This window comes from Hemicordylus capensis, chromosome 1 (assembly GCF_027244095.1).
Source record: "Hemicordylus capensis ecotype Gifberg chromosome 1, rHemCap1.1.pri, whole genome shotgun sequence".
Taxonomy (NCBI): domain Eukaryota; kingdom Metazoa; phylum Chordata; class Lepidosauria; order Squamata; family Cordylidae; genus Hemicordylus; species Hemicordylus capensis.
This window is the reverse complement of record NC_069657.1, coordinates 224,850,542-224,873,196: the sequence shown is the minus strand read 5'-3', so window position 1 is coordinate 224,873,196 and position 22,655 is coordinate 224,850,542. Positions and strand designations below refer to the sequence as shown.

At 43.0% G+C, this 22,655-nt stretch overlaps 1 protein-coding gene across 1 annotated transcript in view; it reads left to right on the top strand.

Moving 5' to 3' along the window:
• Window positions 1-22,247, top strand: part of KLF7 (KLF transcription factor 7) — a 95,884-nt gene extending 73,637 nt beyond the window's left edge. The window contains exons 3-4 of the mRNA XM_053285364.1: window positions 7,812-7,935; window positions 17,856-22,247. Coding sequence (XP_053141339.1) covers window positions 7,812-7,935; window positions 17,856-17,907 — 176 coding nt within the window. The 3' untranslated portion in view covers window positions 17,908-22,247. The remainder of the gene's footprint in view (window positions 1-7,811; window positions 7,936-17,855) is intronic.
• Window positions 22,248-22,655: the final 408 nt, after the last annotated feature.

The following is a 22,655-nucleotide window of genomic DNA, read 5'->3' as shown; positions in this document are numbered from 1 at the left end:
GCTTAATGCTTTTGCCCCCTGTCTGTAGAATGCAGCATAACCATACATAATATGAAAAGTTTCCAGTGCTGAAATATTCTGGTGATGGGGAAATATTTAGTAAAAGCCAGATTCTAAAAGCCAGATTGCAGTTTATGGGGTACAACTCTGATTGGAGTAACATCATAAATGTCAGTTGTACAGTCTTATTTGTCACAGGAAATAAAGTTTACTTTTTCCCCTCTTGCCCCTTTCTTGAGATTAGTTGCACCAATTGTAGGATATGGTGACTAAGCGATGCTTTATTTAACAGTATCAGAGAAAGGAATGCAATAATTAAGTACTACTAAACGTTCTTGGTTTTGTTTTGTTTTTAATTCATGTTTTGAAATTATCCTGGTTATCTTTTCCTGCATTTGCTTTGGTTTCTTTGAGTAGCCTTGAGGGGAGCAGCCTAATCTTTGCTGAGGTCTGTGGGTCAAGGATTCCTGTAGATGTGGCTTTTAAAGGTCACATTTTCCTTTGTCTTTCTATTTTACCTCCTCACTGCATACAGTAAGCAAGCGTGCAGTGCCTGGGAACACAAAGAGACACTGTCTGACATTTGGCAGCAAACAGCTCATGTTACAAAGGAAGAGACTCTGAAAGGAAGGCTGGTCTCTGTGTTTCGGAAAGCCATTCTGCAATGGCCCTGGAGCCCAGCTATCGTTGGAGGTATATCTGGGGCTAAGTGGATAATGCTCTGTCTAAAAAGCTTCCACAGTGCCTGTGCTTGGGCTTCACGCTGCACTTCGTATTGTCAAAACCGTCAGTCTTGGGTTATATTTTTTTCAGTGAGTCTAGCCGAAAGCCACCCAATTAGTGCCTGCAAGAGATTCTGGTTGTTAGGCTAGATCTTGTCTGTTGTTAGGCTAGATCTTGTCTGTTGAAGTAGGCATCAAGGGAATTTCTCACTCTTTGTGAGAATTAGATTGGCTAACTTTTACCCACCATGCACCCACAGTATTAAAAAATAAATAAATCTCAGGTTGCTGTAGAGAATGGTGAATTCTTTGTCCCAGCAGGAAAAAACACAGCTGGTTACTTCAGCTTCTTAACAAAATGGAAGCCACTAAGCATAGCTAGCCAAGAAGTGTACATTGTAGCTAGTGCAGCATTGAGATCTAGGCCTTCCATTTCTGAATGCTGATTTTGCATGTTTGCTGTAATTGTTTAGATTGATAACCCATCTCTGTGCCAGTTGCTCAGGCAGGCTAACCGTTGAGTGAATTCCTTGATGACACAGCTTTGAAGTCAAAGGGCAGACCCACACTTTACGTGGCAAATGTGGCTGCTGTGGATACATGGGTGTTGCCAGCAGCAAATGCATCAAATACAAATGATACCAGTATTTCTTTAAATGGCTGTTTGCTCCCTGACACCTTCTCAGATGTTTAACCATGTGCATGTGTTGACCACAAAGTATTAGGGTTGTGCAGAACGGGCCATTTTGAGTGTTTCAAGCTTGAAATGAAGCACCCTTAAATAAAGGGCCTGTTTCGAGCTTGGAGCAGAACAATTCAATTTCAATCAAAATGTTTTGACATTTCATTCACCATTTTGGAAGCCTGTTTCTCCCTTGCTGATTAGTTTTCTGGCACTGCCTTCTGATTGGCTTGTGATCTCCTTGCTTCTTGATTGGCTTGTTATCATACAAATCAAGTGGTGTCATGGGCAACTGTGCCACCATTGGCTGGCAGGAGGGGAGGGAACACAAAAGCTGGGAATTTCAAAATGTATTCAAAGGGATTGGGCGGCAGAGAGAGCCCTTATACTGTGCCTCTCTTGAAGAAGAGGATACAACAGGACGAGAGAGGAGGAAGGAAGGTTTATTTGTGGTTTTCTTTGTTTGTGAGATATGTTGGGGTGAGAAATGGACAGTGGCAGCTCTGTGTGTGTGTGTGTGTGTGTGTGTGTGTGTGTGTGTGTGTAATATTTCTTGGTGATTGATGTGATGAGCTCCATGTCTGGCTTTGAGACTCACTTGTGCTTCACTCACTGCTCTGGTCTGCTCTGCAATCTGCATTGTGAGGTGTTCTTAGTCAAAATGTGGCTATTGCAGTTGAGCTTATGGCTGTGCTTGCTGCTAAGGGTGCTGCTGTGGCAGATATTGCAATGCTAGAAAATAATGTAAGAAGTCATAACGGTGTGTGAGAGAGCAACTTGTGCCAATGATGTAGCTCCTAGGGACACTAAAGTGGGTTGGGTGGTAGAGCAATGATGGGTGCTACCTTCCATCCAATCCACAAAAGAAATAGGCAAGCGGGTTATTTTAAACTAATTTTTAACATTTCTCTCAATTTGTAACATTTTGGGGAAAGGTTACAAATTAGTTTAAAATTGCCTGCTTGCCCATTTCCTTTGTGGGTTGAGTGGTGGTAGCCCCCATCATGCCCTACCACACAACCCACCTTGGTGTCTCTAGCAGCTACCCTAGGGACACCAAAGCAGTATTCCAAGCTTCCCCATTGTTCCCTATTGCTGAATCACTCAAAACATTTCGAGTTGTTTCCTTGAAACAGCCAGCTCGGCTGCCATTTTCAGCAAAACATTTTGGCCATTTGCATTTCATTTTGAGCTTGAAAGAGAATGCAACATCTGTTTCATGCAGATCCCTACACAGTATGCTTTTGCAGAGACACTGGAGTAACATCAGTATATGTTGTGCTTAAAGTGTGGAGCAGCCCCAAATTAAGCAGGAGACTTAGGATGCCACTGGAGGCATGGATGATGGAAGCAGGAATAACAGAAAGATGGTTGGGGGTGGGGTGCGATGTGTAAAACTCCCTCTGCAAGTCATTCTTGCCCAGGACACCAACCCAAGAGAACAGATTTTGGAACTTTCTAGAAGTTATCTCACATGCTGAGTGAGAACATCTATCTAGACCTTAGAGATGACATTAGAGCCACAGCAGAGTGAGAAGCAGCTGATGTTGGAACAAAAGAAGCAAGTGTGTTTGAATCCAGTAATCAAGGTTCAATAGAACAGAGATCCCAGCATATTCGTTATTTCCTTGCATTATTTATATATTCTTATTTTAAGAAATGTGTGATCCTGCAGGGGGTGAGCCTATGTGGTGTGGACCTCATTTCCTTTAAAATGCTGCTTTGCATTAGAGGAGAAAAAGAGCATGCACATTTTCAAAGGTATTTGACTCTACTTTCAAGAGGGGGTCATAAAAGAAAAATATTCTGTGCATATTCAGACACACTCTGTCCATGGTACAATTTGTGAAAACTTTAGTAACCCTCAGTTGCACATTTAGGAACCCCTGTACACATTTCATTATGCAGATGCAACCAACAAAGGTTAGGAAATGCACATATTAAGTGCGGGTCATCTTCTATGTCCACAAGAAAATCTAGGAACCATTTGGTTTTTTTGTTGAATTTGAAACTCCTGTTGGATCTCCTCCCTCCTCCCCTCCCCTCCCTCTCTCTCTTCATCTTTTGAATTAAACATTTCTAATCGTTATATATGCAGAAATGGGTTTGAAAGTGCATAGCCGTTGTCCACAAACTGCTTACCAACGTCAGGAATAGAAAAGCAAAGAAGTATAAAGAGAAGCTTGAAGCTGATGCAGAAATGCATTGGAAAATATTCATTTAGTATCTGCAAGACCCAAGAAGATGATCTTGTTGTGGGTCCTGCTTTGTTACATGCCCCTCTGCCTCATACCCCAGTCAGGCAACATGTCCACTTAATTGCACTGTGCAAGTAATATTTTAATATTTTCATATACTCCTGTGACTCGACACTTTTCTTCCTTCCTGCTATCTGTTGCTTGCCAAAGAATTCCAAACCCAGTGGTTTAGCAAACTGAGTCAGGTTGTGAAAGAGAAAGAGCTATATTGAAATGCATCATTGTTTTTAGCACAGAATTTGGGTTGTGTCTGGCGCAGAGTATGAATAGCTCTGACTTCTAAGGGGCTAACCAGGCAGCGCAATCCACACATCTGGCGGTGGTTGGAAGTCACGGTGCTCCATATATTTGCAAGAGTGTTCTCGGCAATTGAGATGCATCTGGATTGTTCTTCCTTCTGGATTGTTCTTCCTTGACAACCTGTGTTTGAGTGTCCCACGTGGGATTTCAGGTTATGCCATTAGGGTCAGTTGAGTGTTAGTGAGCTGCAAGAAATTTTATGTATTGATTTACAAACCACTTTTCAACAACAAACTCTCAATACAGTTTACCTAGAAAAAGAGATTGAACTTCTCACTCTTTTTTTTTTAACCTCCAAATTTCTTTCCCCCACCCTAGTTTTCCTGCCCATTATTCTTGTGGGCTGTGATTGTTTGATGGATGAGATGATGGATCATTTGCTGCTTGGCTTCCACACACCTGCTGCAGTCGTGTGTAGGGTTTCCTTTTCCTTTCTGCATTGCTTTGCTTTGCTTTTTAGTTCTTTTCCTTTTCTTTTTCATTTTTAAACTCCTCTGAGCTGATGCTAAAAGGCTCTAGTTGCTGAACCCTAGGAGAGATCTCTGCCCATTCTCCTCTTCAGCTTGTGCCAGATTTCCATTTTATCTTTGGCGCAGCAGAACCTAGCTTGCAATCAATAATGTTTAGTAAACGACTAACCACACAGAAGCTTTTTCTGCCTTCCTCCAGCTCAGATGAGATGCTTCATTATAATTGGGGAGCTTACACCAGAGATTATTTTGGCCCCCCTTATCTTCTCACCTGTCTTCATTTGCTGACTTCTGAACATGTGGTTTTCCTCATATTCGGGCTATAAAGCAATTGGATCTTTCCTCTTTTCCTCTATCCTCTTGTTTAAAAACAACAAACCTTTAACACAGAGACCTGCGCTTAAGATTCAAGACAAACTGTCATCAAGTTATTGTTCCTGTGTGTGTTTGTCAGTGACTGTGAGTGATTGAGTGAGTTTGTCAATGACTGTGACTGTGAGAGGCAGCTTTGAGGAGGTTTGCAGTATGTTGTTGTTTAAGCTATTTCTGCCCTCCCTGATGCTTACAATTCCTTATGAAGGGCTGGACAATGAAGACTGTGTTTTGTTTTGGGTTTTTTATGAGTGCTTTCTCTCTCCCTTGGCTCCTTCTACAGTGCCCACATACTTTTGATTTACTGAGCTGCATGTTGAATGTGTAGAACACTGGGCTTCATGTCAGTGGGAGGGCCATTTCTCATATTAAAATATAGTGAGCCATCCCCTCCCTGGAACTAGATGGAAAGCAAGTTGACTGGATAGTAAGAGAGGATTGGAGCAAAGGTGTCAAAACTGAATTGAGATTAACAGTTCTCCTTCTGAGCTAGTTGTTTGGATTGACACAGTATTTCAAAGAGCTGTGATGAGAACACTCACAAACTTTTGCAATAGGATCCACCCCAGCACAGTACCTCCAGTGACTGTTGCTGCTGTCTATCTTATGTCTCTTTTTAGATTGTGAGCCCTTTGGGGACAGGAATCCATCTTCTTTATATATTATTTCTCTGTGTAAACTGCCCTGAGCCATTTTTGGAAGGGTGGCATAGAAATCAAATTATTATTATTAACAACAACAACAACATAAAATGGCATGGTCTCTTCTATTATTAATGCTCCCATTTGCATCCCGACAGCAGAAGAGATTGTCTATATTTCTGTGCAGCTGCAAATTAAATTACACAACCAAAGGCCACTGCAGACTTCAGAATAAAGAATCTACTTTAAAAAAACTAAAAAAAAAAAACCCAGCTCTCAAGGGTTCACTAGCTGGATCCAGTCACACAATAGTGGCTGACATCCTGATTATTTATCGTAGTTATCATTTCTTGATCATATTTTTTATCATTTATTTATCATAATTTTTCATCAATATTTATCGTATTGATTAACAAGGGAGGCATGCTTTGAGGGATTGCAAGGACATCCAGGAAGTCCTTGTGCAACTCCCTCCAGTTTCTTTAAGCACCCTTGGAGTTTGGACACTCCCTAGACTCAGGGGTGTGTGTGTGTGTGTGTGTGTGTGTGTGTGTGTGTGTGTGTGTGCACGCGCTCTGCAAGATCAGAAACACATTGCTGACCTGATCCTGAAGAGTCCTTCTGCATTTGTCTGTATGAAGGTCAAACTGAAGATACACAGATTGTGTGATTGTGTGATTGGCCTGTGTGTGTTTTACATTAGAAAAAAACAAAACAATAAATAGCAACTGTGTGGGGCCCCAATCCAGATTGGGCCCATGGCCGGGGAGGGTGGCTTTATTTGACTGACTGATTGATTGATTGAGTGGTTGATTGTTGAATTTGTATACCGCCTTTCATTAAAACAATCCCAAGGCGGTTCACATAAAAATTAAAAACAAGACTCTAAAAATGACACAATTAAAATATTAAGCTAAAATATAAAAACAAATCTGACTAAAAAGATTTAAAACCCGTTAACCCTTTGTCCCTGCCACAATCCCAGTCTGGATTCCCCTCCCCCAGTAGCTACTAGTTCCCCAAGAGGAAAGTCACAAAAATGAGTGACTCTTTTGCCCTTCTGCTATTTACATAGGTAGACCATTGTTGGCAGACAATGACATCTCACATACTAAAGGATGTGCACGTGAATAAGGCCTTGATGGTATGGCTATTGTTGTTTGGTCCCATGGCAGTATTGCTGAAATAGATAGGTTTGTGTAAGAGCTAATGCTTGGGTTTGGTGACCGATGATTGCTGGGGAGTAGCAAGCATGTGCCTTTCGTCTCATCATCAGGTCTTGCAGAGGGAAGGATCATTTCCCCAGATAGGTTGTAGGTCCATGGGCCAATTTGAATGATAATTTCTGACACTGCTCCCAGGCGATTAAAATGTGAGTCTGCAGATCTGTTCACTCCCTTCACCCCAGTGCACCATTCCTTACATCCGTGGCAGATGGTTTTTCTGAAATGTCCCTCTACATGTGTACACTCTAAATACAGAAGTTGAGTGCATGTGGAGGGGCAATTTTGATGTCTGCTTTCACTTATACCTGGACAAGTATTTGGCTTCAATGAACACACATTAAGGTGGTACACATGACCACTGCAGCCAAAGGTGGAGGGGGGCGGGAGGGAAGACCAAGCTTACCTTCCTTGCCAGATGATCTTCTGTGCTGTATGTGGCATGCTCTTCGTGCACCCACACAGTCAAGCACAGATCTCTAGAGGCTGGGGAAATGAGTCCCAGCCTCCAGGAATCCCTAAATGCACTGTACGAGCAGCATACTGCATTTAGGGATTCCCCTGTGAGCCGGGCTCTCTGGGCACCTGACTTTGTGTGTGCTTGGGCTGAGTGCAGTCCGACCATACACACAACCCTGGCTTTGGGGTGAAGGGTGCACTCATGCCCTTAACCCTGGCTAAAGTTGGTTTGGGCAGGAGAGCAGTGCTGGGATTGGGCTTGATCACGGCCCAGCAGACGAGCAACCCAACCCAGGCTGGGCTGTCCTAGCCTGGGTTATGTTGCTTGTGTGAATAGGCTAATTGTATACTTAGCTCACAAACAGTGATCACAGCTAGACATACAGTAATGTGTGGGGAGGAGCTCCTTACCTTGCTTTGCTGCCACCCCACCCCCCCGTGTCGCTCTGTGTCCCCGGAATGCCCCCAAATCAACCAGAAATTGCCAATTTTTATTTTTTTAAATGGGAGTCATTTTGTGGCTCCGAGAAACAAAATGATGGCCAGAAATGACCATCATTTTTGGCCACCTCTGATATGCGAGTTCGACGTGGGTTTTGTTTTCTTCTTTTTTCTGCATATGCTGAAAATGTTTTACAATTGCTTTCTTGCTTGCTAACGTGATATTTTTCTTCTCCTCTGCAGGTGAGAAGCCTTACAAGTGTTCATGGGAAGGGTGTGAGTGGCGTTTTGCACGAAGTGATGAGCTCACACGGCACTACAGGAAACACACAGGGGCAAAACCCTTTAAGTGCAACCATTGTGACAGGTAATTATTAGGCAACTTTACATAAAATCATAAAATATTGTAATACAACCTTCTGCCTACATTTTTTTTTTTTTTTGGTGGGGGGATCAGAGTGGGATGATTGTGTTGAAAGTTAAGTACTATCATGTTGCCTAGCAACCACAAATGCTCTTTTGGAATTGATTCCATTTTCCTGTACTCTGACCAGATGTCTGTCCTGTCGAATGGGTAAGACACCTTTTTAGGAGCTATCTCCAGTTAAAAGGATCGTAAGTACATATGAGGGAGTAAATACAAGGAAAAACTTCCGTCGGAGCTACAGCCAGTCAAAACAGCCATTATGTCCTAGATGGGCCAGTGTTCATATTGTCCACAGCTGGGACATTAGCAAAATGCTCATTTCCTTAAGTTATTAATTGTGTTGCAATTGCTCTTAGGAGCTGGTGTGTTGCTTGTGATAGCAAATAGTTTACACCGCAATGTGTATATTTAGTATATGCCTAATAGACAGGACTGCCTTACTTACTGGACTAGACAGTCATATTTTCAGGAAGTGGAACCTACCTCAAAATGTTCAGGAGCTGCATTTTGTGGTTGCTAAGCTACCCTACAGTTCTCACTCTCCCCACCAGCCAAACTCTCAGCATAGGGATGACGTGTCAGCAAGTGATTGCCCCCTCTGCCAAACTAATCATAACAAGAGCAATCACTGTTTTAAACTGGAAAGAGAGAGATTCAGCAAAAGGCAGGCCCACAACCAAAGCTTTACTGAGCGGAGAGCTGAGTCCAGGATGAAGCTGGGAACTGTTCTCCTGGAAACCATTCTGCCGCCTACCCCCTGGCCTGCCCCAGGGAACCTGCTCTCCTTAACTTCACTTCCAGTAATCCTGCCACAGTGAAGTTTCTTCACACCTTGGCACCATTCACAACTAAAGCATGAGATGGATGGGCTGGAATCTGATGTGGAATCTGGAATCTGATGGGCTGGGATCTGACAGAAGGTGTCTTCATCAAGAGGAGCTGAACCCTCACCCCACCTTTACAGTATTTTTCAGCACACCATCATCACTTCAGGCACTTTCCCCCTCAGCCCCGAGTGTGGGGAGAATTCTCCTCCTAACCTCCCTGTCTAACAGTCCTTCATTGCAGTTGTTGGGGCTCTCTTGCTGAAAGGATGCCCACTGCCTGTATCATAGCGATAGGACAATAAAGACAGCCATGATAGGTTATGGACTTGAATTTCAGAGAGATGGGAGGGAGATGAGGCAAGCCCTCATCTAGACAACAAGTCACTAGCCCACTTCAGGCAATATGAAGCCTCTGGGAGCACCAGTCTGGATTGCCGGCACTTCTGTGAGTGGCAGCCTGGTTTGCCTGAGATTGCTGCTCACGGAAGTGCCAGCCATCACCGTTAAGACGCTTCCGGCTGTAACTCTGGGCAGCCAGCTGGAGGGGGTGAGTGCCAATGCCAGGGTGTGGCTTGCTCCCCTCGGTCAGTGCTGAAACCATGAGTGCCACTTTCACTCATATCATCTGAAGAGATCGAAAGATTTGCTGAGATACAAAGAATGGGAGGGTGTTAGGGAGGCCCACCCCACTCCCATCCTTATTGTTCCATGTACATGATACATGCAACTTTTAAAAATATTATATATGCAGTAATTACTGGCTTTTATATTTAAACACTGGGTTCATGAAAGTACCAATTGGTTTTAAAAAGCGGTTTTGGTGCAATATATATATTTTAATGCATGTAGTTATGTTGGTCCATTATGGGGGGGAAATCCAAATAAGAACAATATCATACAGTATCCAGACCAGTTAAAAATCACAAAGCAGTGGGCAAGCTTCAGAGTTTCATAGAATTCTTCCTCAGGCATCGTAAGAAAAATGGTATTTGAAAAGGTTTCCGGACAAAATACAAAGTGCTAGTTATAACTTATAGAGCCCTAAACGGCTTAGGCCCTGGGTATCTAAGAGAGCATCTTCTTCACTATGAGCCCCACCGCCCATGGAGGTTATCTGAGGAGTTCTGTCTCCAGTTACCACCAACTCGTTTGGTGGCTACACAGAGACAGGCCTTCTCAGTCGCTGCCCCAAGATTGTGGAATGCGCTCCCTGCTGAGATACGATCCTCTCCGCCTCTGGCAATTTTCAAAAAACACTTGAAAAGCCATCTTTTCGCCCAAGCTTTCTCAGCTTCCTAATTTTTTAGGTTTTAATCTCTGGTTTATTCTTAAATTGTTACATTGTTTTAAGTTTTTTGTATATGTTTTTAACTTGTTTTATGCTGTTGTTAACTGCCCAGAGAGGAAAGTTTGGGGCTGTGTACAAATTTGATTGATTGAGTGAATGAATGAATAAAAAGAAAGGGAGAGATGTTGCTAGCAGAAGGCATATAGAAGCCCCAACTGCAATAAATTATGATTCAGGAAGCTCTTTGCAAACTAATTCAGTAAATCTGGGCCCAGTGCAAAAGATCACAAGCCAAGCATTCTGGAACAAAGAAGCATTGGCCATTCTCCCTTGGAAAGTTAGCTCTTGGTTAGTTTTGAAACCTGGCTGTTAGATTTAGGAGTCTCAGCCTGCAATCCTTATGCATCTGTGAGTGAGCCTCATTGAACACAATGAGACTTACTTCTAAGGAAACATGTACAGGATTGTGTTTCCAGCTAGAAATATTTTGCTGCATGTGCTTCAGGTTTATATCTGACCTTTACCATCTCTCTAGAAAAATAAAATAAAATCTTTTGATGTAGAAAAAAACAGACTTCCCAGTAATAAACCCTGATAGCCAAGCAGAAAACCAGCTAATTGGAGCTATTGACTGTGTCCAGTCTAAACCCGAGATCCGATTGAGGCAATAATCAAATAATATGCTTACATCTGGCTGTGCCATCTTTTAAAATCCTATTTATATATGTAACTTTGAGAGCAGCTTTTAGAAAATTACCCCTCTTTTTAAAGCTGCCTCAAGACCTCCGCTCTAATAAGAAAATGCTTCTAATACAATCAAAGATCTATTTAGCCCCTGAGCACATTAGACTGCCAAGGCTCACACAAGGAGGATGCATTGGACATAAACAGGGTCCCGCTCTTTAATGGGAAGGAAATCTGATCATTTTTCACATCCTGTATTTCTGAGGCCTTCATTCACCCCACCAAGTTTCTTCTCTCTCTCTGTTCTCTGCCAGTAGTGTCATCTTTGGCCTTTTATGTGGGGACTCTAGACTGTGCTTTTGTTTATTCAGAATGAGGGTAACATAAACCAAGAGAAGATCTCTGGGATATTGCCTCTTCTATGCATCTTTATTAACCCAAAGAAGATTTGTACACTCTCTTTTTGGGAGGAGGGAAGAGTAATTAAGCAATTGCCATTGATGTTGGTGGAACTGTGCTAGTTGCCTAGCAGTCAGGGAAGTAAGCCTCTTGGAGTGAGACCACTGCTACTTTTCATCTTTGTCCTTTAAGAAGAAGCCAAACAAGTTACTGGCCTAGGCTGAAGCAACTCAGTTCATCTCAGCATTGAGTTCCATGCTAGCATTAACCCTCTCTGTTCCTTAGTTCTATGTCACATGATTGTCCAACCCACTAAGCACATTGGTTTCTGTACTTTATTTATATTTATTTATTTGATTTATATACCACCTGATTCCAGAGCAGGCCTGCTCAACTTTGGCCTCCCAGCTGTTTTTGGCCTACAGCTCCCATAATCCCCAACCACAGTGGCCAATAGCCAGGGATTATGGGAGTTGTTGGCCAACATCTGCAGGAGGGCCGAAGTTGAGCAGCCGTGCTCCGGAGGCTCTAGGCAATTCACAAAAATAAACACAATAGAAAAAGAATAAAACCAACTATTAAGCAACAATTAAATGTAAAACATTCAATTACAGCAATTACAATTTTTAAACAGCAATTAATAATAAATAAATGAATATAAATGAAATTTGGAATTTAAAACATTCATATGCCGGCATAATGCAAGCCAGTGCCGGCATTTCTGATCTGCTGGGGCTGCTGTGTGCGTGAGAGGCAACCCCAGTGGTGGTGTGGAGGTGGACAGTTATGTGTGACCTCAAACAGCATATGGGCACTTGTGCTGCTGAAGTGCTTGCATGCTGTTCTAAGTTGCTGGTCTGGTGGTAGCAAGCATAACTTGTCCCCTTAGTTAAGCAGGGTCCGCCCTGCTTGCATATGAATGGGAGACTTGATGTGTGAGCACTGTAAGATACTCCCCTCAGGGGATGGAGCCGCTCTGGGAAGAGCAGAAGGTTCCAAGTTCCCTCCTTGACTTCTCCAAGATAGGGCTGAGAGAGATTCCTGCCTGCAACCTTGAAGAAGCCGCTGCCAGTCTGTGTAGACAATACTGAGCTAGATGGACCAATGGTCTGACTCAGTATATGGCAGCTTCCTATGTTCATGTGTGGGCTACAACACAGTTGGGGCTGTTTTTCATGTGCACATGGCGGGTCAGAAACACCAGTGTTGGGTTGTGTAACATGTTGGCAGTGATGGAGACCCAAAGAACTTGCTCAGCTAAGTCTGTGTGCCCATGGTGGCTCTTGGGTTGTGTTTCCTGAACTGAAGCCCTCTGTGCCTAGTGGACTGCATATAAAATTGAGGGGGCATTTAAAATTAGGCTTTTAAATATGTGGATATTGACAGACAAGTGATATGACGGACAAGAATCTGCTATTCAAAGGGGTCTGGGAATAAAAAAATCTCACTGGATATATATAAGCCCTTAGGTGTGCCTGAAGTAGTTCTGGTTCCTGGCCTTTGTCTGGAGTATACATCTGGCACTTCAGTACTCCTGGATGTTGGTGTTCAAGGTACTCAGCCTCATATATATGTGGAGTGGGGAGGTGAATTTGCTTCTGATTTTCTCCCACCTCCTTAGAGGATTCAGACTAGCTTCAGAAAGTAAAGGAGAGGAGGGTTGCTCCAGCTCCTTTCAAATGCTCCTCATCTGCCTCAGAGACCTTTGCACTGAAAATGGACAGCATGATGGATCCAGCAGGCTGCACGGGAATAACTGACCATCTCTGAGAGATCTCGGGCTCGATGCAAATGTAAGGTGCCTGCCCGTTGGGTCCTCCCTCCCCCTCACGCTCTATCAGCGTAATCACAACAGGGTGTACATCTTGTTTGAACAGACTGATGAAATAAACACTTTCTCAGCCAAATCTGCAAATGCACTGAAGGGGGAGAAAAAACCTGCTGTATGAATAATCACACTTTCCCCCCTTATCAAATCTGTTCTGTCAAATATTTTTCCATGTTAGATTATCTGTGGGAATGGGAGTTTTACTGCTTATCCAGAAACTGATTTTATTCAAATTGGCAGAATGATGGCTCTTTTTATTTAATTGTGCCAGCTTTGATTGTAACATTTGCTTTCATTACTCTTACTCTTCCTTCTCTATTCTCAAGAGCACATAGCATAATCTCTTTTAAGCTCTCATTTGTGAGAGAAAATAAGCCTGTGATTAACTGAGTAAGGATGCTTCCCTACACTTTGACAACCTAGCTGATGAAAGTCCTGTTTCTCATATACCTGCAAAATGACTTGTGAGCTTGTTTTAACCTCTTCCTCTCTGTCCTGCATAGATCAGCAGAAGTTTAATTCTTTGTGTGTGGTAGTTCAGGTGTTGTTGTTTTTTAAACTCTCATTAGGAATGTGCATGCTGATCCAACCACAAATCAATCCGGGTCAAATCGGTGGTAATGAGATTATTCTACCCCAAATCGAATCTCTCTGAAAAAAGGGGCCAGATTCAGGGTTGAATAGAATTCTACACAAATTGATTCAGGTGCCATTCTGAGGCCCATTTTGGTGGGGAAACGGGCCAAAAGATGGTGGTGGGGAGAGTTTGTATTCCAATTGGGATCAGTGGGTAGACCACCTTTCTGAAGTGGGCCAATGCACTGAGTCTGGAGGGGAGGCTTGTTCTACCCACCCATCCCAATTGGTAGACCAGCTCATACTTGCTGATCCCAGTTGGTATACCAACTCTCACTGCCATTTTGAGGCCCCACCAAAATGGGCCTCAAAATGGCACCTAATTCACTTGAATCAATTCTGGTTGAATAGGGGTGATGTGTTGCAGCAGCTGGGCAAGCCAGCTGCTTTCAACGAATCAGTTAAGGGGTCTGTGATTTTATTCTACCTTGAATCGAATCACAGGAATTGATTCATGCACACCAAGGTGCACCAAGATAATTTGGGCACCTGGACTGCCCAGACCCCCCAACCACGAGGCCCCTCGAAACCTCCGGGGGGGGCACCCCACCAACCTCTGCAGTTTTTCTTTTTTTTTTTTAGTTCTTACTGTAGCTGAGGGGTGGCTGGGGTGGGGGACAGTGGAACAGTCTTTCTCCCTCCTATCCCCCTCCCAGTAAAAAGAGTGGTAAGAAGTTTTTAAAAAGTGGAGGTGTGGCTAGGCGGGGTTTCTGCTGAGGCCTTCCCAGCCATTTGGAGCCCTCCCCCCGGACCTTGGAGGACCAGACCAGGTCCCCTAACACCCCTAACTCCCATCCCTCAGCGATAGTCACCACACTCTGCCTTGTTGGATATAATGTGCACATCTTGTTACACACAGAGAGGAGAACATTTCCAGGCCAAAACATTGTTAATTATGGCGGCCAGAAGTGTCAGTGCAGAAATGTTGTCGTGTTTGTTTTGGATGTGGGAAGCTACCATGTTCGAATGGCTGCTCAAATATGGCCAATCTTGGACAAGTTGCACTTGTTGACCTCAGCCTTGTTGACCATGCAGGGTTGAGTGAGGCTGAAACACTGATCTGAGCTCTTTGGAGAGGACAGAGATGTAAGAAGGAAATAAATAAATCTCTTATCATGGTAGAGGTGCATACAAAGCTAGCAGATGGACAGAAATAATCATTCACTCCAGACTGATTATCCCAGTCCTTCACTCACCTCAATGCTCGTTTGCCACATGATTAGATAATACAATGAGATTTTAGTCACACAAAAGTATTAGCCTTGTTTGTTCTTCACCTGACTCTGGCTGAAAGGTGCTCTGGTAATTGCAAACCAATATGAAGCATCAGAACTTTCCTAAGGAAAAAGAAAGCCCCCACCCCCTGCCTTCAGCAAAATTATTATTCTAGCAGTGTCCTGCATTTCCAGTGAGGCATACTGTTATAAGATGGCAAAGTGGCATGCTGCCTTTCAGCATCAGCATATGTACTGCCAGTGGCTTGTGTTTTGGAGGCAGCAAGGGAAAGAGGAGAGCAAAGGTGGCCCCAGAGGGAGTTGAAAGATGGTTTCTGCAGTGCTTTGGGGCCATTTCAACAAACTGATTATTAGAAAATGCTCGGTACCCCATGGGGGAGATCTTGCAAACCATATGAAATATAATCCCCTAGAACATCAAGGTGAGTGAAAAACCTCACTGCTGTTATAGCTGTTTCAGTGGCAATGTCATTTTGGCCTTTCCTCAGAACATATCTCTTAATTCTCTTCCAGGCTTGCCTTGTTGCTCCACTTTAGCTGAAGCATAGCTTTCTTTTCATGAATCTCCGTCACTATTATTGTTAGCATTTTTATAGCACGCTTCAAGAGTTCGGAGTGCTTCACATATGTTGCAATGAGGTGCTCTTACCCCGAACCTTGGGGCCCTGGTCCATGGCCTCCCAAGGTCTGGGGAGGGGGCGCCTCCAAATGTCTGGGGGGGGGCTCCTGCTGCTGCCCCCCCCAATGCCAAACCTCCAATCTTTTCCCTAATTTTAGCTGCCATGTGTGCAGCCGGGGGATGGAGGGTGAGCCGAGCAGGCCTCACCCCCCCACCCCGGGGCGAGGGTGTGCGGAGTGGCCTCTGGGCCTGTCCATCCAGCCCAGTGGCCCTTGAGAACTGTGAGGTGCTCCAGCATACCTTCACAGTTGGAATAGTTTGTCACAAGCCCATAATGCCACTGCTGTGTATGGGGGGTGGTGGTGGAGAGGACTGCTCAGCTCACCCGGCTGCGCAAGTGGCAGCTAAAATTATGGAAAAGATCGGAGGTTTGGTGCGACGGGGCAGCGGCGGCAGGCTTCTTGAGAGGCTTGGCTGTAGTCTCTGGGGCTCCACTACATATCCAGAGTGAAGCGTGCCAGTGGGGGCTGCCCCTTTCCCCAGTGGTGTGTCAAGATTCTCTGTGCACAAGGGCATTTCCCTTGCATTCAGGGCACCCTCTGACTCATGACGGGGAAGCTTTTGTGCATGAGGAGCTGTGTGTGTGCACTGGAGCAGTTGACACCGTGGTTCCGATGTGGACAGCAAGTTCCACAGAAGTCAGTGGGACTTCAGCAGTCCTGTGCTGAATCTCTCTTTAAAGATACAGGGAGACAGATACATGCAATTCATAAATATAGCAGCCCTTCTGCCTAAGAGTTTATAAATACCAGCTTGTTATAAAAATCAAAGGGGCCATTTCTTAGGAGTGAAATTAAATTGAAAATTAGTCATTTGGCTGCTAATATTGAAGGATTGCTGTGTTTCAGTGTGCACCTTCATTCATACTGCCTTGAGTTGGTTAGCAAGAGGCCTCATCACCTCCTGCTCTACACAAGAGAGGGTGTTCTGGTGAATGATTTGATTCCAAGAGTTGTAGTATCAAAATGCTAAGGAGGGCCTTTCTTCCTGGCATCTGTTCAAAACTGCTGTTTGTTGTGGCATGGCTAATAGCTAGACTGTGTTGCTTTGTCAAATTTTTCAGACTGGAGGAATTGCTGCGCCAGGACTTATTTGGTATGCTGGCTGCTGCTAGCAGAAAATCCTAGCTACAGCAAGCCTTCTGGATTACAACACGTTAGTTCTAATAAGGCTTTGTCTCCCATCAGAGAAGGCCATGCAGTGGCCTTTCTTGGAGCATGAAAGCATACAGGATTCCAGTTTACTGGCCCAATTTAAAAAAAAAGCCCTCCTGTGAGAGCACAACAGGAGAGAGGGCATGCCTTCACCTCTTGCCTGTGGGCTCCTCAGAGGCATTTGGTGGGCTGCTGTGTGAAAAAGGATGCTGGACTTGATAGGCCTTCGGCCTGATCCAGCAGGCATGTTCTTATGGTGTTTAGTTTCTAAAAAGAGGGAAGCTAGATGCAAGTGTACATGGGAGCCACTTGCTCTGCTGTGGAAGTCCTCTCTCCAGTCACAGTTCTTTGAGAGTGGGCTGTGAGTATTCAGGAGTCAAACAACAAGCACTCTCTTCTTTCTCTTCTTTCGTTCTGTTCCAGAACAAAGACATGACATTCAAAAACAGTCTCAGGCCTGAGCCCTGATTAACTTCCATATTTTGGATTCCAGCTTCAGTGAGATCAGTGATCCAGTTCCTTTGGAGATGGTTTTGTTGGCTTGTTTGTTTTTGTCTTTGATTTTGTTGCCACACATCTTCCTGGGGTTGAAGATGAGGGGGATTGCTTGAGAGTCCACATGGGCATAACACAGAGAAACTATTCCTTTTTAAATATTTGGATGCATGTGTCTCTTCTCTCCTATCATCGTGGTATGGATTTATCTGGTAGACATCAAAATCATATATGGGAAGAAAGAGAATTAGGCTCAAAAGTAAGAGTTTATAAGTAAAATAGGGCCAGATAATGGCCTTAAAGAATACCACTAGCAGTTTGGGAGCTGTGTCCTCAAGGATGGGGCCAAATGATATGGTTCTTATTAATGCTTTCCTCCATAAGTAAGAGGGCTAGGTACTGGAATGTCATAGGTATAACGAATTTGAATCTGCAGGCCAAATTCATCCCACATTGTTTCTAGAATGCTCAGCATGTACTAGGTTCTCTGCAGCTGTTGAAATTCCGTGATGCTGCTGCAGTTGTAAGCAGAGATACTTTGAGCCTTTTGACAATATTCTTGTATGCAATGGGATAAAGTCTGAAAGAGGTTATATTGTTCAACCCTGATCTCATTTCTTGATTTATTTTTGCAGGTGTTTTTCAAGGTCTGATCACCTTGCCCTCCATATGAAGAGACACATCTAAATAACTAAGATCATTCAGCATGGCCCAGATGCAGTCAGAGCTAAGCGTCATGGGGGAGAAGGGTGGCATGGAGTTGTATCTTGCTGCCTTTCGGGACAAGAGAATTTGATCACATGCAAACCTCTGTATACAAACCATGCACTAAAGTGCTGAAATGCACCCAACTATACTTAATTACGTACCTCTGCCGTAATTTGCGCCTTGCCCGTCTGGAAGGCAGAAGACATGTGAGAGGGAATTGGGCACAGAAGAAGTCAGTAAGCCAAAAACAGTTGCTTACAGCACTTCAGTACTCTAGAATTTTGTTTCCTGTTTCTTGCCAATGGAAATCGGAGCAGATGGAAGAGGATTCCCTGCAGAGGGACAGCAGTAGAAGGAGTGTATGTAACTTGCTTCTCAGTGCTACGTGATGGGTGGAAGGTGGTTTTGGAGTTGCATATTTGTAGCACTAACTTTTCTTTTAAAATAGATTTTGGAGGGGAAACTAATGAACTAGAAAAACCAAATCTCAGTTTGGCAGCCAAAACCTAACCGTCTTGGTTCCTATCTGTTTTTGTGTTGAAACTCCCTTATGTACAATGATGCATCAAGACTCCTCACGAACACTTTGATCTGCTCTGGTTTTGGTGGTTCTTCATAGAACTGAGCTGTCAAGATCTGTTTAAGTCAATACCAATGGCCTTAATTGGCAGTAGACTGTGGAGTGATACTTAAAACACACCTACCACTTTTCTTGCTTGAGCTGGTGTAGACTTCTTCAAGGATCTTTTCTTTTCTTTTTGTTCCTTAAATTTTGATATTTGGTTATTGCACATCATGTGCACTAGGGACTGCGAAAACCACTGGTGTATTTTACAGTGGTTGGCCAGCAAAGTCCCTGAGCAACACCACAGTATATCTTCGGAGGCATCACCATATTGCCATAGATCAGACTTCCTATTTAATTGCCTAATGAAAACTTGAAAGAAAGAAAAAGCTTGTTTGGAAGCTTGAACCTTTTCTCCATGTTCCTCAGAACTCATTTCCTCACCTGGATATCTGTCTTGGATTCTATCACTCAGGCATGACTTCAGGTTTTCCTTCTGCACCATGAGGAGGCGGGGCATGCTCGTTGCAACCCACAACTATTGGTTAGCAACTCTGGTCTCTTGTTCTTGCTAGCCCTTTTACCCAGTCAAATGTCTGGTAACTTATTTGTGTGTCTGGCACCTGCAAAGATATATTTTGGGTTGAGCAGATTTGTAAAAATATTCCTATGATCATCATGAGTGGAAAAGCGAGAACCTCTTCCAGTTAAAATGACCTCGTACAGCATTCTGCTTTAAAGAAAATGCTTACCTATGTTCTCCTTTCCCATTTATCAAGGTGATAAAACTTTCCCACTCTTTTAACATGTAACAGTTTAATAAAAGGGATTGGCTTTGGTGAGCACTGACTTCCTTCCAAGTGCACATTAAAAAAGAAAAAGAAAAAAGTAATGCATGGGTTCAATTTGACCAACAGTTGTATCATTAGTGATCAGAGGAAGCATCAGGCTCACTCTTGAATCTTGTAGATAATTTGATGGTTGTTCCTCAAAGTGGATTAATTTCCCTGTACTTTACACAAAACAATTTACTCTCTATATACATAATGTCTCTTTCTAGCTAGTTGGAGCTGGCACTGATTCCAAAGACTGCCTTTTCAAATTATCTCTCGTGCAGGTGGAGAGTTAGTCATTGGGAATGGTTGTGTATACTAATGTGGGACCATCCTCGCAAGATGTGCCAACAAGTGAAACGGCATGTGATTCTCCCTTGGTTGCTGCTCTTCCACTCTTTAAACTAGCTCACTGCCCTCCTTTTGACTGTTTTTTGACTCGCTGACTGTTCAGTAATTTCCTAATTTATGTTTAGGATGCAAAAACTTTAAATGTTCTTTTTATACAGAATATCTGCAATTGTATAATCTAAGTACAGACACAGGGATTCTTAGCACTTGGCCTTTTTGGCTTTCTTTCCATCTTTGATTTCACCAAAATATCAAGGTTTTCAAATTATATTCTTTTTAGATCACAGTTCCTGCACACACTGTGACTCTTGGTGGCCATATGTGTTGCATATACAAGATCTGGCCCTTAACGATGCGATGAGAAATGGACCAAAATCTAGCCATCTTTATGGGGGCAATTAATGTAGGATGAGGGATCCCTAATGTAGGAGGGAGAGATCTAGGTTTTTATTCCAAAGATTTATGGTTAACCATGATTTAAAAAATATTGGAGCACTGCTTGCTGACAATCTTGTAGTTCTCTATATCTGTGTTTGCATATTTTCTATTCCACCCAGGGGTTCAATGGGCATTTTGAGAGCCCTGTAGCTTGATATTTGCATATTGGATATTTGCATATTGTATGGCAATTTTAGAATATCAGCTGAAGAAGATTACAGAACATCAAGACATACGTTAGCGGAAGTATCTGTTACTGTCCTTTTGTCTTGTAGCATCCTACCTATCATGCATATATATTTTTCATGCCAGTAGTCATTGGGTACCAATATTCATTAATGTCATCATGTGAATTGCTGTTAAATCCTATTGCCTCTAGAATTCTTAGTGATTATCTACAAGAGTTGGTGGCAACTTAATTTCATATGACTGTATTTTAAATAATTAAAAGTGGGAGAGGAAAGCTATGGAAAAGAAAGGGAACAATATTGATTTACCTCCCGTTGTCATTTGTGGTTTTGCTTGCATCTCTATACAGCAGAATATAAAATCTTCAGTTCCCTTCAAATGGCTGGAAACTCTAATTCTCGGCAAGTTCGAGCAACTTACTTAGCCCAGTGTTGCTTTGCCCATTGTTGTCTAAAACAAGTTATATACAGAGCCAAAAATACTCAGTTCAGATGTACCACAATGGCAGACTGGCTTGTAATTTTCTCTAGCTAGAGTTTCTAGTACTTCGTGCCCATGCGTGGTGTTGCTGATCTGTCAGTAGCGCCTATGCCCCTAAATGGTGCTGACCTTACACACACCCACACACCACATGCTTATACCGCCACTTAATATCATTAAGGCTGTTGGGTTCCCCTCTCCTTGGTCACTGCTTAATAGCCTCTGAATTCCCAGTGTACCACCCTCACCAGCTAAAAGGATCAGGCTGAAAGTCACTGGGATTAAACTTCTTAGTAACATGATGATTGCATTGCCAGACTCACACATCTTTTGGAATCATGCTTTTTGCAGGGTTTCCTTTTTCATATTACAAAGACTGAAGAAACTGGAAGAGCAAGTTTGTAAATATTTCAAGAACTTAATGTCACAATTTGACTCATCACATCTTGGTTTCCCTATCTTGTACAAACCAGATTTTAAAAGGCAGATTTTCATAATGTAGAGCCGACTTCTTCAGTCTGGGGGTGGCTTCTCTCCAGTGCTTCCAATAGGTGAGGCACTTCTTAGGTAAGAAGCAGCACCTTGAACCCCCACTCAAGCAGCACAGGGAGGCAAGGAGGACAAAACCAGGAAAAGGTTCAGATATGCTCTATGAACTAGTTGGCCATCCCTGTGCTTGAGCACTCTTTGAATCGCGCTTGCAATCTGGGGAGCAGCAGGTTAAGTGCAGCTCTGGGGCTGGACAGGCAATACTCTTGTTTCTTCAGCTAGCAGAGGTGTTTGACAATCCATGTTGAGGACGCCACTCTGCATGTTTGGTTTAAAGAGCGCATCTTCTGTGAACTGTATTGCATCCACCAAGTAAAAAATTTCTTCACAGTATGTGCTGTTGAATTCTGATTGATTTTCTTTTTCTTAGAAGAAAATGTGCTGTTGAATTCTGATTGATTTTCTTTTTCTTAGAAGAAAATTTGTCTATACTTTTCACAGCACTGGGCAGGGGCATTGAGGTGTTTACCCTTCCTTACTAGATTAATCTCTGTTTTTCTCTGAATGATGATAAAATGATCCTATCTTATCTCATGTTTTCCTGTTTATGGTCTTGTGTATTTTGTAATACTACATAATCTCAGTAGAAACTGCAAAATTTGACCCCAAACACTTACCAAGGAAAATCTGGCTTGCTTTCTTTTACGGGATTAGAGCAATATGATGTTTCTTTCAAAAAAATAGTGGGATGGATGAAGAACTGTATCAAGAATTCGTTAACTGCTGAAATATATTCATAAGCAGATTTTGTTTTCCTTATTCATGATGCGCTTGCATTGAAAATTGAGATTGGCTTACTAATTTTTTTAAAAATGACAAATTTTGACATTTTTAATTTTTCTGTTTGATTTATTGTCAGAACACCATTTCTACATACCCTTGGGGTGTGTGTGTGTGTGTGTGTGTGTGTGTGCGCGCGCACACACACACACACACACACACACACACACGCATGTGTACACACATGCACACACTCAAGCACCTACATTAAACATATCCCCAAGCGCCTAAAACAAACATATCCACAGCAGATGAAACTTAGCTCCAACTATTTCCAGTGTAGTAACCAACGGTGCCTATTTCTGTCTGGCTTGGTGAGGGTCCTAACTAACAGTGGGTTTTAGAAATAGTGTCAGCTCATGTAGGAAAGTTTTTGCCTGTGCTGGAATATACATTTTACTGTGTACTGTGAGTGAATAGACTGCAAACTGGGGGTGGGTGGGGGAAGGGAAATTGGGTTACAGGAGTACCTTGAGAATTAAATCACATGATGAGAATGACTCTATTTTCTCTCTAAAAAAAAATCCTTTATCTTTTGGGTT